Below are 15,143 nucleotides of genomic sequence, written 5' to 3'. Positions count from 1 at the left end.
CAATACCTACGTGTGAATTGGGGTATATTATTACAGCATCACTTCATACATGTTCTAAAACAAATTTTAAAAATGTGAAAAACTGTTAAAAAATGAATTTTGTATATTTAGGATGTCCAGATTCAGAAAAAATCCCCAAAAAATGTAAATTTTGTTTTGAGTTTTCAGAAAAACACTCGCCTATTCATTGAAAGATGCTGATGAATATTATTCAATACCAAGTGGTAGTATGCTTGACTGCAATACATAATATTTCCATATCCCCATATATTGAAATATATATAGAAAACAATAGAAAAATTGGTAGCCCTTTTCAGTTTGTAACAAATAACAGGAAGTTATAATTGCCAATACTTTCCTTAAAAGTTCTTTCGATGGTTGCAACTTTGAACTTTTCACATTATAAATTGCCTATGTGATATGAAATAGCAACTCACAGCATCCAAGCAGGGGTTCTTCTTCTTAATTTTTTTTGAGAGAGAGTAACACCAGTTTACTATGAGCCCCCTTTTCAAACATGATTCACATGTCCCACTATATATATTCCAGGGTAGTCTCAGAACCTCACTTTTTGGGAACTTGCTCTTCCAAGTTAAGATTGACATGCATTTTTTATTGTATCCCGTTTTAAAAACCAAAATCACAGGCAATTTAAGACTTCTACGCTACTCAAATTTCACTCACCGGAGCGCTTTCATCAGGTCAACCAGCGTCTTAAGCGGATGTTATTGCTCTGAAGATTTGTTATTGCTAATCTTCAGAGCAATAACATCCGCTGAAGATGCCGGTTGACCCGGTAAAGCGCTCCGGTGAGTGAAATTTGAGTAGCGTAGAAGTTTACTGCTACATATGAATATACATCATATTATAAAACTCTTGTTCTAAATTTGAGTGGTGTTGGTTTCTTTTCACAGGTCCTGGAACAAGGTCTTTGTATGAGTTGGTATGTACACTAACCAAACTACGCTACCTGAAAGAACCATCAATGAAGACTAATGCTTTCATTTTTGGACTGCTAAAGTAAGTGGAAATTAAGAAAAGTTAGATTATCATTTTAGCTTTATTGGAAATTCAATTTATTGACATAGCGAGGACGTTTTCTGCCATTTTGTTTGTGTATTTTTGTGTGTATGAAATTTAACCTAGCAACTGCGGACGATATATCTCACATTAGACATGCATGTAATACATTAGACATGCAATTGCCGTCGTTTGATAACCTCCTTGAACTGAGGATGGTCCCCCATTGCAGTGGTCCACGATTTAAATGTGAAGTGCGAGTGTGTGTCCTCGTTTGCTGTCAAACACCTAGATGCACACCAAAACACCACACATAAGATATAAAACTAAAGTTATAAAATCTTGGGCAGCTGAGGGAAATTATTTCCAGTTTATGTATGACTGATTGAAAGAAGTTGACACCCATACCACTCCCTACCCTTAAGCCTGTTAGCAAAGGTGCATGTGTAGTACATGTAGACTAGACATGTATTTGTACAGTGTATGACAAACTGACTGAAGTCAGTGACACTGGCTATTCCAGTTGAAAACCATACACCCTCTGTAAAATACTTGATCTTGATCTCCCACACAGGGAGTGTGAATTTCAAATGGGGTTACCTGAATGTGCGACTCCATTTGAAATTCACACACCCTGTGTGGGAGATTAAGGTCATGTCTTCCATAGGGGGTGTGTGGATTCTAACTGGAATAGCTTATTTTACTCTCCTGGTTTGTTTCACAAATATGCGCTGTTGATTTTGGAACAAAGGAACATGCGTCAATCTATTCTTTATGAAACTTTTATGATTTTTATCAGTTACTGTCTTACTCTGCATTTTCCTGAAAGAAACAATGAATAGGTCTATACATTGTACCACTATGGACCACAATGGCCTCATCCCAATGGCATAGTTCAATAACCTCAATTAAACACTGGTAGTACAAAATTAGACCTCAAGTTACAGAGTATGAGATTTTGTACCCAAATTTCCAAAGGTCATTCAATGAGTGTACAAATGTATTGGGGTTAAAGCCGGGGGGTAAAAAACTGTGCCCTGATAGATGAGCATGTTGTGGATCCAAGTGTATGTCCCTGCATCAATTGTTTAGTGTTATATCAGATTCTAATTTTGTAAACCAGTTCAGTTTCATTCCATTATTTTCTTGAAAGGTTCTGTTTCAAATTACCCTTTTGCCTTGCGCTGAATTAACGTTCATCCTAAGATAATCCTTGAATTTATTTTTGTCCGTGAACAGAAACACATTGTATATGCCTTTCAATTATCACTTTTTAGGACTTAAGCAGGCACAACCTTCGGTGATTGAGAAGGGGCAAACAAATTGTGGCAGGGCATAAGTGGGGTGAAAGATTTTTGCCAGGCCAAAAGGAGGGCAAGATATTTTTTGCACACATTCATGGGGTACCTGCTAAATAAAATACTATAAAAAGGCTTTAGAAAATATTCCAAATTTCCTGCTCGCTACGCATGATTATATATTTAGACCTTTTAAGGTATGCAAATTGGTTTCCCACAAATTTGGCATGTGCAAAGGGGGGGGGGAGATTTTTCAGCAAGCAAGTTTTGGCAGGATGAGAGAGATGAGATGGTTTTATGGCAGGCCGAGAGGGAGCAAGCATTTTGGGCAGGCAATTCTGAAATTTCCCCCTCCTCCCTCTTCCCCCAGACAGATAATTATTGCACAGCCCCTAAGATAGCAGTAGTAAATATAGCCTTTTCATACCCTGTGACACAGTTCACAAATGGTAGTTATGTATGACTACTAGAAACTTTGCGAAGGGGTATGAGGATATTATCTGCGCTAGAATTTGATTGTTGTGTGGGATTTATTTAAAGATTACACGTTCCAGAAACTAAGGAAGAGTTTAATTTAATTTGCGTGGTTAATGTTATGATCCAGGCCTCATTATAATTTAATGCACAAATTATGATCCAATGTAAATAAACAGGATATTGTGGTCTATTGTGTGGAATTTCAAATGGCTGGGTGTACACGGTATACAGACTAGGGCACGCATACACACGCATAAACACCCCCACACCCCTTTTGTACCGTGTATCGATTGGGGACTCTTGCCTGAAACAACCAAAAGGGGACACACAATTCTAGCCTAAAACCCAACAATTGAGGACATTTGTGTGTAAATTGGGGACATTGATTGTCAACTGGGGACATTTGTGCGCAAAAACACACAAAACTTGTCTATAACCTACAATTGCGTACATGTCCTACACCCCCAGACAATGGGGGACATCTTAATAAATGCCACTTTTAGCACGTTTAGCCATAGGTGGTGCAGGGGGAGAAATCTCTAATGTCCCTGATCATCAGATGTCCCAGTTTGGTGGGTTTTAGACCAGAAAATGTCCCTAAGCTAAATAAATCACAAGAAACAAGTGAACCAATTCAAAATTAGATACTGAAGAAAGGAGGAGGCCCATTCAAAATTAGCGGAGTGTAAAAAGCCAATCGTGCTAATTCTTCCACCTACAATTAATGAAGACGATATTTTTTCATTTGTACTACGTCTAATCTGGTATCAAACCTTCTGCATTAGGCAAGCAAAAAATAGTATATCACTCTCAAAGCTGCTGGGCACATTTGTTTTGCAGTATGTATTTATCTCGGATTAATTGGCCATTTTTAAATGGAATAAAATTTAATTTTTTCCATTTTTGTTTTAAATCAAATATGTTTTAAAATCATTTTTATTAGAATTGTGCAATTAACACTTTATATTAGTGAAATTATTTCATAATATATGTATGCAAGTTTTAAAAGTTCCAAGTATCTCGAGCTTTCTTTGACCGAGTTTGAGTCGGGGGACGCATTCTGTATTGGATTTTAAAATCTTCACAAGCTTTCAAACACACTTTTTTTTTCTTTTTCTGGCCTTATGAGTGGGAGGTAAATATGAGTCGGTAAGATTCATTGTGGGGATATAATCAGCACAGTTTGCCATAAATTATTCTGAAGGAAGCGAATACATACAACCCCTTAAGCCCGTATTGTGAAGAAGCTAAATGCTACTGTACAGTTCTATGTTCATACTAAAAGTGGAAATATTTGTGCTATTGATTTTATTTTTGCCTTTTGCCAATTTTGAACTGTTTCACTTGATTTTAAATTCCCAATTCTAAGGAATATTTTCGTCAGTTGTTAATTTCACGGTAGCTGCTTAAAATACAAAAAATGTGAAAATAAATGTATTACAAAAATATCCACTGTACACAGTGTATAAACTGTGTCATGTAGTGCTGCATCATGATGGAATTAACAAGGGTCTATTCTTGGAGATTAAGGCGGGTTAACATGGTTAAAAGTGTTTGTGGGGGAAGCTGTTCGCAGGGATCATATCCTATTATGCATCAAATATCGTTTAGTGTTAAACCGAGTGATTTTTGGTTAAGATAGGTCCATATTTTTAGCACAGAAAAAAGGAGACCCATGTCATATGTCTGACAATGTTTTTCTTTGAAACATATAGGGCCTAAACCTATGTCCAAGGATTTCATGCACATACATCATGGTGTGAATCACCTGCAAACTTCCCCCTCCCTTACACACACAACCCCCCCCCCCCACCCCATATGTAATTGCCTCCACACGTTGACGCAGTTTAGGATTATGTAAGCATAGTCGTCTGAATCTGTACTCAGTGGACATACCGAGGACATTTTCTACCATTTTGTTTGTGTATTTGTGTGTATGGAATTTAACCTAGTAACTGCGGATGTTATATATCAAGTACGATAGCGGACATATTTCGCAAATACACTAAACCTGCATTTGCGGTTATTTGCAGACCTCCAGAACCTGAGGACAGTCTTCCATTGCAGTGTGGTCCACAGATTAATGTGAAGTGAGAATGCGTGTCCTTGTTTGTTGGCAAACGCCTACACAGTATGCACAAGCGACCATCACCATAAATTATAGTTAATACCATTGAGCTAATTAAAACCTGGGGATATGACACACACATTTTGAGTACATAGGATTGTATGTTATGGCATTGGTTATTACTTGTTGTTTTCATCTTGTAATTAATAAATTAAATATTAAATTACACCTGTTGCTAATATTTGTATGAATGCCAGCTGCTTCAATTAGCCTTGCTCCATCATTGAATTAACAAAATGATATCTAAAAACAATGATATTTGACAATAGTACATTTAACCTGTCTCACAATTTGAATAAAACATTTTGATGACAAGGTTAAAGGAGTATTTTGTGATCCTAGCATCATCTTTTTATGACATTTTTCAGTACATATTCACGAAAAAAGCCTATTCCCAAAATTTCAGTTGATTTCGATTTTGCGTTTGCGAGTTATGCATGATTATGTGTATTACACTGCTCCATAGACAATACGTTGTAATTTCGTTCTGGTGCACCAGAACGAAATTCAAATTTCACAATATCTTTGCTAAACGAATTAATCTGCAAGATGTATTTTGTACATAAACATGATGTAGCCAGAGGTTTCCAGTAATATAAAAATCTCAACTTTTTTTTGAGAAAAGTGGGGGGATGAGGCTGTGGATCACGAAATGCCCTTTTAACTCTTTTTTTTTTTTTAATTCAAAAATGTCAGAATTGTAAATTTTGATGACCATATTTGGAATCAGCATTAAAAATGCATTAAAATGAGTACAAACAAGCTCTTGATATTTTGAGAAAATATCTCCAATGTTGAAGCATATATAGCTAGCATGCAGAGCATTACATTTAATGTAATCTTTCAGTATATCTTTGTTATTCTATGTCACATTTTGATGGAATTTAATTAAACTTGAAAAATACAGTGCAAACACAGATTTTAATCAGATTGCATGTACATTTGTTAAGTAGTTATATAATTATTATCTTTATTATTATTGATATATTTTAACAGATTTTTTTTCTTTATTACTTTACAGTACAAGAAATGTGGAGATATGGCTGGAACACATCAGAAGCCACCCAGGTATGAAATAAAGTGATACCAAATTTTATCATTGTTATTTAATGTGACGCGAATCCATAACGAGCAACAAGATTTCAATGGGTGTTTCGTCTAATTGTAAAGGTTGTCGAGCTTTCGTCGGGTGTTCTGTCATCATCAGGCAGGGAATGAGTTTTAAGGTGCGCGATTGCAATCGCACCCCATCGCACACCTTAAATCGCCTGTCCGAGTGTGATTTATAGCAGACCTCAATTCCTTATAGGGGTACTACACCCCTGTGGTAATTTAGACCATTTTTGCATTTTTCTCAAAAAATAATAACACACTGGTAACAAAAGTTATGTATAGTATTGGGGCAAGGAATCCAATTACCACACTGAAATTTCAGTGACTCAAGACAAGCGGTTCAGTATATATGATAGGAAACAAGGTACATCCTAGCGGTACCTTATTTCTTATCATAAATAACGAACCGCTTGTCTTGGGTCACTGAAATTCGCTGTAGTAATTGGATTCCTTGCCCCTATAATAAACATAACTTTTGTTACCACTGTGTTATTAGTTTTTGAGAAAAATCCAAAAATAGACACACATTTATCGAGGGGTGTAGTACCCCCTTAACTTCTATACCGAGTGCAATTTAATAGCACATCTGACAGCCCGTCTTAACATTTTCAGAAGTGCCATTTGTAGCTTGATCCCTGATCAGGACTGATTTCAGAGTCACCAGTGACGGAAGCTCAACAACCTTTTTAATCGCGGCAATGCAATTGTGTAGTATAGTATAGTATTGTCACACTGCGGCACTTGATAAGTTTGGCCTAGATCGGGTCAGGGTTATAACTTCTCAGATTATGGTCCTGGTATCAGTTTGGAGTGAAGGTAATTACATTATTTTGACCTGGATAAAATCCTTATTGTGAATAGAACTGTTCTTTGGGCCTTTGTACTTTCCTTAACAACAAATTTATGGTCTTTGTTTTACGTCGGCTCAAAAAGTTGTTTTGTTGCCCTTACTGACCGACTCGATTTGTGCAAAATCTTGGGTTGGGTTTTTTTTTAGGATAAAAGAAAATGTAGCAATTTCAAGAATCAAGGGTGAATTTTTTTCGGCCATTAGGGGCATACTTCGAGAAACATATTCACTTTGGGGCAGAAAATTAAAATGGTTGAATTGGTATAGGAAATTATATCGACCTTGAAGTGAGAAAACCCAGTCCTTCACATGAAACGTGTATATTTATTCACTCTATGTATATATTTCTGTTTTCTTTTGCTATAGATATCATCAGGACCTTATATGAGCCGGAGGCGTTCCTCTCGTTATGCAATACTTCCACACGGCAACTCTTTGATAAGCTCTTGTTAGCTCTTCAACCACTCGCCATCCTCCCCTTCAATCTTGACTATCAATTTGAACACAAGTACATGCAACAACATGCATCTATCCTGAGGGAGAAGCAGCAATTACAAGAACAGCATACCGGATCGATGCACAGACAGGGTTCTCTGCAAGATCAGAGGCAATCACCAGAGGGAGGTAGAGCAAGTGGTAGATTTTCGAGCTTGTTAGGGAGAGGTAGCCGAAAAGACTTAAACCGATCAAACTCGTGGGCATCTTCTCTTTCCTCTTCGTTTGGATTCGGAAAGACCTTTGCAGGTCAAAGTTCAGGAAGAGGTCAAACGCAGTCATCAGAACAGCCTGAATCAGACAGGCTGTTGAGGACTGCAAACACATCCCCTTCAAAAGACATTACTGAAAACAAAGTGGGCAACTCAGCTGAGACCACGCCCACTAATAGTACTCAATCATGGTCGTTGGATTGGATCAAGAGTTTCGTAGCAGCTGGCGACCAATCACAAGACAACAAAATAGTGGATTCTACCACTACATCACAAAAGGTGGTAACACCGCCTGCTCAACAGTCTCCAAACACAGGCTCATCTTGGAGCAGATTTGGTGCTAGGTAAAGATCAGTGTTTGTATTTTGCTAAACCACCTCAAATTATCAAAATTTACCTTTTTTTTTTTTCATTTTGGGAGTAAGTCAAAATGTTCTTACTAATTTTTCCTTCAATTTGCTGACAGTTTTTTTTTAATCAAAATAATTTTGAAATACTTTTTGCTCAAAACATCTGATTTTACATGCATACAACAATTTCCATCAAGCTCAGTCAACTTTTAGCCAAATATGGCTCAGGCTGATTTTAAATGAATACAGCAAAATAAAAAAACATGTCTGTCTTTTATTTTGTGGCCTAAAGGTAAACATGAAAAAAAGCTGCAGAAGACAGGCTTTGTGAAATAAAGTGTACTTTTTTCTTGTCTGACTGAGGCAGTAGAATTCTGCACCTATGGTTAACATACGAATGCAAACAGTCCAGTCAACACTTGGAATGCTCATTAATAGAACGAGTTGTTTGTAATGTTTTCTGAAATTGACATAAATTATTATGGTCAAATTGACCTAAATAAGCATAAAATGTGCTTGCTGATCCTTCAGTGGAATATTCATACCAAATAACTTGGATAGAAAATCTCTCATAGCTTACCTCCTTTAAGCAACTCTTTCATTGCTATTCATCTTTTTCAGCATGTTCAAGTCTTTCAATCGTATGAGACAAACTGAGCCACAACAGGAACAGCAGGAGAATACCCCCAAACAACCAGAATTAGTCCAAATTGAAGAACGTCCTTCAAACCCACCAGGTTCACCATGTAAACCAAAGGCAACAGACGTATGGAATAAAGCTAGCCCAGGGTAAGTGGTACTGAAAACTGTTTCAGTTTAACCAGAACAAAGTGAGCAAGCTGAAGATTCCCGCCACAGGAATCAAAATGTTTCTGCAGGTGTTCCCTACACCAATTGTATGAACCATTTCTGCAATGACACTATTCAATTTTATTTACAGAGGCTTATTCATCTTTTAACTTTTGAGTTCATTAAAAATTTGCATTGCTGACATCTGAATATTATATGGCAGACTTCTCCAAAAGTGATTGACTTTTTATAATTAACCCTTTCGGACATGAGGGAATATATGGCAATTATGCAAGTTAGGGCCTGTGTACAATTGTACACATTGTGACTAGGTGACGAAATGTTTATGGTTTTTTGGATACAATTGTACACATTATGACTAAGTAATGACAGTAAAAGTTGGTAATATGTGTAAAGCAACAAACTTTAACCCTTTGTTTCTTTTTTCTGTTGTCTTCATATACGTCCATATCTGTAGATCTTAACTGTCATTAATTTGGTATGAAATGCTAAGAAACAGTTCTTGTCTTTGGAGAGACAGAAAAAGACATCACGCTTGATATACTTGATTTCTGAGAACAATTTTCTAACCTCCTATGTGTTTGTGGCCCATAAACATGTTTAAAACAAAACTGGCAACTGGTTACATAGGAGATTTTGCTTTGAACATGTTCAGGGGCCACTGACACATGAGGTTTTCCTGCCCTGTTTCCATATATTATGAATGTGACACAAAAGATATGAATTACAGGATAGAAGAAGGAAATATCAAATATAAATGCAATAATATAGCTAATTACAAATTTTCCAATAAGATCTTGTTGATCTGAGTTTGTCAAATTTTTGTTCCTAAATCAATACTTTGTTTTCTACCATTTTTACAGGAGCCCAATGAAGGCCCTCTGCCACCATGTCACAATGTCTCCTGGTGAACTCAGCTTCTCAAAAGGTGACATCCTCATGGTCGACCATCAGGTCGATCCCGATTGGCTTCTCTGTCACCACGGCCACGAATCCGGCCTCGTCCACATCGATTATGTCCAAGGTTTTCAGTGAACGAAGGAATACGCGACAATGAAGATGTTTTATATGTTGTTTTGTAATGGGTTTGTGCAAAATTTGTATATATCCACAATGTGCAATATAGAGTATGAGAGTGAATTGTTTTGTAACATTGTTATAGAAGACAAATCTGCCATGTATAGTTGAAGAAGCATACAACTGAACTTACAAACTGAAAAATGATGGCTCAGCGGCACAAAGACATCTCCATAGTTGCTTTGTGTATGATTACCAATGATAAGTTTATTCAATGTAGAGTGCATGCACTAATTTGAGTGCCATGCATGAGTGAATTTATACATGTCGCAGACAATTATGTATATGGCAGCTATAAATGGAGATATGTCTGTCTGTGGCTGACCTGTCTACTGACATAGCAGATTGTTACAAATTTGACAGAATTCAGCACTTTGGGCCACTTGTGAGCTTTTTTAGTGTAGTACTGTAGCATATTTATATGTGATCAGACTTCAGAGGTCATCAGATCATGGTCAAAGGTCACCATGTCACGACCAGAGGTCAAATCACAATTAAAGGTCAGTGAGGGGTCAAAAATGGTAACTTGAACAAAAACATGTTTGGGGTAACTTATGCGGTGGGTTTAGCTGTTTATTCCTTGCTTTGATTCAAGCATGACGAAATATCAGACATCAAAGATTCTCTGGAAAATAAGACAAGATCTTCATTGATTTTTGGAGTTTGGTGAGTCAGTTCTTGATAGCATGGGATAGTGTGGGAAATCCCTTAAAGAAACCCATGGTATGGTTTTTACATAGTCTAGTGATGTGAAAACTTGTTTTTGTTATAATTTTCTGTATACAAAGATGATACGGAATCAGTGAACACTTATGCAATAGTTTTGAAGAATGAAAATATACACATGTGGAAAAAAAATTGCCAGCTACTCTTTGGAATAAAGCAAAAGTGACAATCAAAGTTGTTAACTTCTTCATCTCTACAGAGAGATTGGGCTATTCCATTTAAATTCCACACTACCCCTGTGGAAGATTTAGCTAAAGTCTTCCACAGAGGGAGTGTAAGTTTCAAATAGAATATATAATTTGGTAACTTCCATTTGAAATACTCACTCCTGTTGTGAACGATATAGGTAAAGATATAACACAGGGGGAGTGTGGGTTTCAAAATGATTAACTCTGACCAATTACATTTGAAAAACATACTCCCCCTATGGATGATATTTTTCAAATCTTCCACAGGGGTAGTGAACATTTTATATGTAACAGCCCATTGTATTTATCATCTGTACTGTTGTGTTTTAACTTAATATTCATCAATGTCATTTTATAGCATCATAGCTTACTATAGTATACCATTTTGCGGAGCCATTTGAACATCATTCTTATGTTGCTAGCACACTTTGGCTAAATCTCTGCTTGTAAAGGGCTGTTCCAGTTGAAATCCATACACCCTGTATGGAAGACGTGGCCTTAATCTCTAACACGGGGTGTGGATTTATAGAAATTCACACTCCCTGTGTGGGAGATTTAAGGTCTCGTCTTCCATAGGGGGTATATGAAGTTCATCTGGAAAAGCCTGATCCACATTTATATCTTGTCGTTGGGCAGTAAAAACCTCCTATGTGTTTTTGGCCCCTGAACATGTTTAAAACAAAACTGCCAACAGGTTACATGGAAGCTTTTGCTTTAAACATGTTCAGGGGCCAATGACATGTAGGAGGTTTTTTCTGCCCAATGTTTATAATTTGCTTTTAATCGAAACAATTAATGGAAACAATTGTAAGCTTCATAGATAGTTATTGCAGTTAATTGCTCTTAAAGACTATACTATGCCATAGGGTAGTAAGCATTGTATTGTTTTAAGATAGAGTAAGTGTATAACGTATACCTAAAACTTTCAGCTTTGCCGTATATGTGTCTTTATGTGTAATACCTATTATAGTCACTATCTTTACATAATGATAAACTTGTAATACATAATGCCATCTTACATGTGCAAATATGATAAAACATAAATTCCTTATTATACGTACAACTCGGCTTGTGTCATTTTAAAACCAATTTCGTCAAGTGAGAGAAGGAATTAGTATGTCCATCATAAATATAGACCACGTTTCCATGATTGTCACCAATTCTTAAGCAAAAACTAACAAAAGTTACTGGAAACTGATATCAGAAATATCTGAAGAACTGACTCGGGTCATTTTTAGTGATGACTTTGAAGAGATATCAAGAAATGGCTTGAACAGATGAAATGGGCTATCCTACAGTTGAAATCCATTCACTCCCTGTGGAAGATGTGATCTTAATCGCTAGCACAGGGGGTGTAAATTTCAAATGGAGTCACCCATTAAACCCATTTGAAATTCTCACTCCCTGTGTGGAAGATTAAGGCCATGTTTTCCATAGGGAAAGTGTGGATTTGAAATTGAATAGACAAGGTGTGAACAAGAAACCCTGTGTGGTGAAGTCTGCTTTTATAAATGGACAATTTGTTGGTATACAGGCTATATCAAAGTGTTTGGTACCCATCAGTTTCCTGTGATTATGGACATGACTGCAATATTGCAAAAATATCAAAATGCAACATGGGATCTGCATAATTTGTTGATAAATGTCATACAACAATAAATTATGGTCATTTCAAGAAACCTGGCATATGGAAGAAGTAAGCTTTTAATAACCATCAAAACTGATTGGTACAAATCATTTTGATATAGCCTGGAAATACATAAACAATTGTCAATCATGAAAGTGGGAAATCTCTTGAAAGGCTTCATGATCAGGGAAATGTAATCCATAAATAGGCTTTGAAGTCACAATTGTGAGTCTTTTCATTTTCTACTGATATTTTCGGACATCACGCTGCAAATGATTGTCTTCCGATCAAGAAGTAATCACTCTAATTGAAAGCCTTGACATGCAAATTAAATAATGCGGAACCTATTCACAGCAATTTCATTTCCCCTTCAGTAGTCCTCAAAGGTATAGAAACTTCAGAAGTTGCAATGAATTTGGGTACTATATTGTACACTGGATATGAACAGTTACTTTCTGCATATGCCCATTCCAGTAGAAATTCATACACCTCTATGGAAGACATACCCTTAATCTTCCACGCAGGGAGTCTGATTTCAAATAGGGTTACCTAGGTGAATCCATTTCAAATCTACACCCCATATTGATTAAGATCATATCTTCCATGGGGGTGTATGGATTTAAACTGGAATTGCCCATTGTGGGTGAGAAGCAGTCTATCAAGTAATATTTTGGTGATATCAGCTATTTACTAAATATTGTGGCCAAACAGCTAAAGTTTGAACTATTCGCTGGTCCAAACTTTCCTGTGAACAGTATTTGACTCTGTAGCAGGAAATCCTTTAAATGATATCATGAAAATTAATGTTTGTGTAGGGGAGATAAGTTTGTGAACTTTTGCTTTGTCAAGGTTATCAACACCATTGATTCTTCTAATTTTGACCAAGTTATTACATTTTCGGTGCAATGGTTGACAACCATTACACCTACATTCCAATCAAATTTGAGTCTACATTGAAGCAGAATTTAACTGTATTGGAAGTGTCAAAAGTTACTGTAATTTTCTAGTTTAAAACAGTTTCAAATAGACTGTTGCTGGAAGACATGACCCATGCAGGGAGTGTGAATTTCGAATGGGTTACCTAAATATTAATGGGTGACTCCATTTGAAATCTACACTCCATGTGTGGGAGATATACGTGGTGTATGAGTTGCAACTGAAGCACAATTGCCCAAATTGGCCTAATTTTGACTCAAAAAATCCTCAATTATTGCAAATTCTTGTACGCCAAATCTAATTTTCATTGGACCTCAGAGTAAACACCATTGCCAGTTTCTGTGAAACTAAAATACAGTTTAATCGATATCCAACTCAATTTCCTTACCGTATTGATTATGTTCTTTGTAGCCAAGCAAAGGGGCTATTCCAGTTGACATCCATCACCCCTATGGAAGTCATGACCTTAATCTTCCACACAGAGAGTGTGAATTTCAAATGGGGTTACATACCTAAATGGGCGACTCATTTTGAAATCTACACCCTCTGTGTGTGAGATTAGCTCACAACTTCTATTGGAGGTGCACAAACTGGAACAGCCCATTTACACAACCATCTTCCTAAATCCAAATCAGTACTTACAACTGTTTGATATCGATCTTAATACAATACTCGCATAATTGAATTATAACAATGTAAGTACACATGTAAGAATATGATATACACGATATTGGCTCAACATAAAAAATTAAGCATTCATTATTTGATGGACCTCATAGTTAAAAATATGTGTCACAAAATACTCGCATGTTATTATAGTATAAAACAATCTTCATATGTCATCAAGTCAGTTTGTTAATGTACAATTGCATATCCATAGATAAGTGTTTCTGCATGCATACAGCCAGTGTAGTAGCTGTTTTTTGATTGTGCAACTAGTAACATACATTTATTGTTCAATTGAGCATGTTATATTACACATTGTTTAGAGCATTTAAAGACATACTTGCAGCAGAGCTCAACATCTGGGTCTAGTAACATGCTTTTTCCAACTGAGTCATCAGTATTTGGGAAAAAGTGCCTGATTTTGAGGTTTGAACCAACCGAATCTTTGCGCTTCAAATTATTTTGACTTTTTATAAAAAGAAATATGAAGTTACTCATTGTGAACATCCAGGTCCCAGCACATCCCTTTTTAAAGGGATTTTTATCTAACTTGGTATGCCCATTGATAAAAACTTAATGGTAATGTGGAAAGTATATTCAGGTCAAGCTATTCCAGTTGAAATACATAAACACCCCCTGTGGAAGATATGACCTTAATCTCCCACACAGGAAGTGTGAATTTTGAATAGGTGTACCTGAATGGGTGACTCCATTTGAAATCTGCACTCCGCTCTTGGGAGATTAAGGTCATGTCTTCCATAGGGGGTGTATGGATCTCAACAGGAATAGCCAAGCTCAAAAAGGTTAAGAACAATCTTACTTTTCACTTACTAATTATGAATAATATCTGTAATTATTTGTTTTTACAAAAAAATTGGAGTGAGAAAGTCTTCGAAAAGAAATGAACAGAGTTTGGAAAATTTGATGATGACTTGTTTTGTTCATCTGTATATAAATATTACATGTGGCTGGGCCATGATAATTTAATTTGTTTGACTTTAATTTAAGTTTTTAGAAACTTAATGCGATGTAATTTTTTTTTTATGTGTGTGTTTTTTGTTCATGAAATATTGTAAAATAGTTTATTTTTTATGTACAGATCTAAAGAGTTTGTTGGAATTGGATGTTTACTAGTTGTTTCGGATTGGAAGATTGTTTATGTAAATTTGG

General features: G+C 36.3%; 1 protein-coding gene across 1 annotated transcript in view; it reads left to right on the top strand.

Annotated features, from left to right (window-relative positions):
* LOC140142733 (uncharacterized) overlaps positions 1-14,806 on the top strand; it is a 71,191-nt gene extending 56,385 nt beyond the window's left edge. The window contains 5 exon segments of the mRNA XM_072164726.1: positions 915-1,020; positions 5,945-5,991; positions 7,253-7,937; positions 8,565-8,732; positions 9,617-14,806. Of these exon segments, the coding sequence (XP_072020827.1) occupies positions 915-1,020; positions 5,945-5,991; positions 7,253-7,937; positions 8,565-8,732; positions 9,617-9,788 (1,178 nt within the window). The 3' untranslated portion in view covers positions 9,789-14,806.
* Positions 14,807-15,143: the final 337 nt, after the last annotated feature.

Source organism: Amphiura filiformis, chromosome 20 (assembly GCF_039555335.1).
Source record: "Amphiura filiformis chromosome 20, Afil_fr2py, whole genome shotgun sequence".
Classification (NCBI taxonomy): Eukaryota; Metazoa; Echinodermata; class Ophiuroidea; order Amphilepidida; family Amphiuridae; genus Amphiura; species Amphiura filiformis.
The sequence above is the reverse complement of the archived record's forward strand: the minus strand, read 5'-3'. Positions and strand labels throughout refer to the sequence as shown.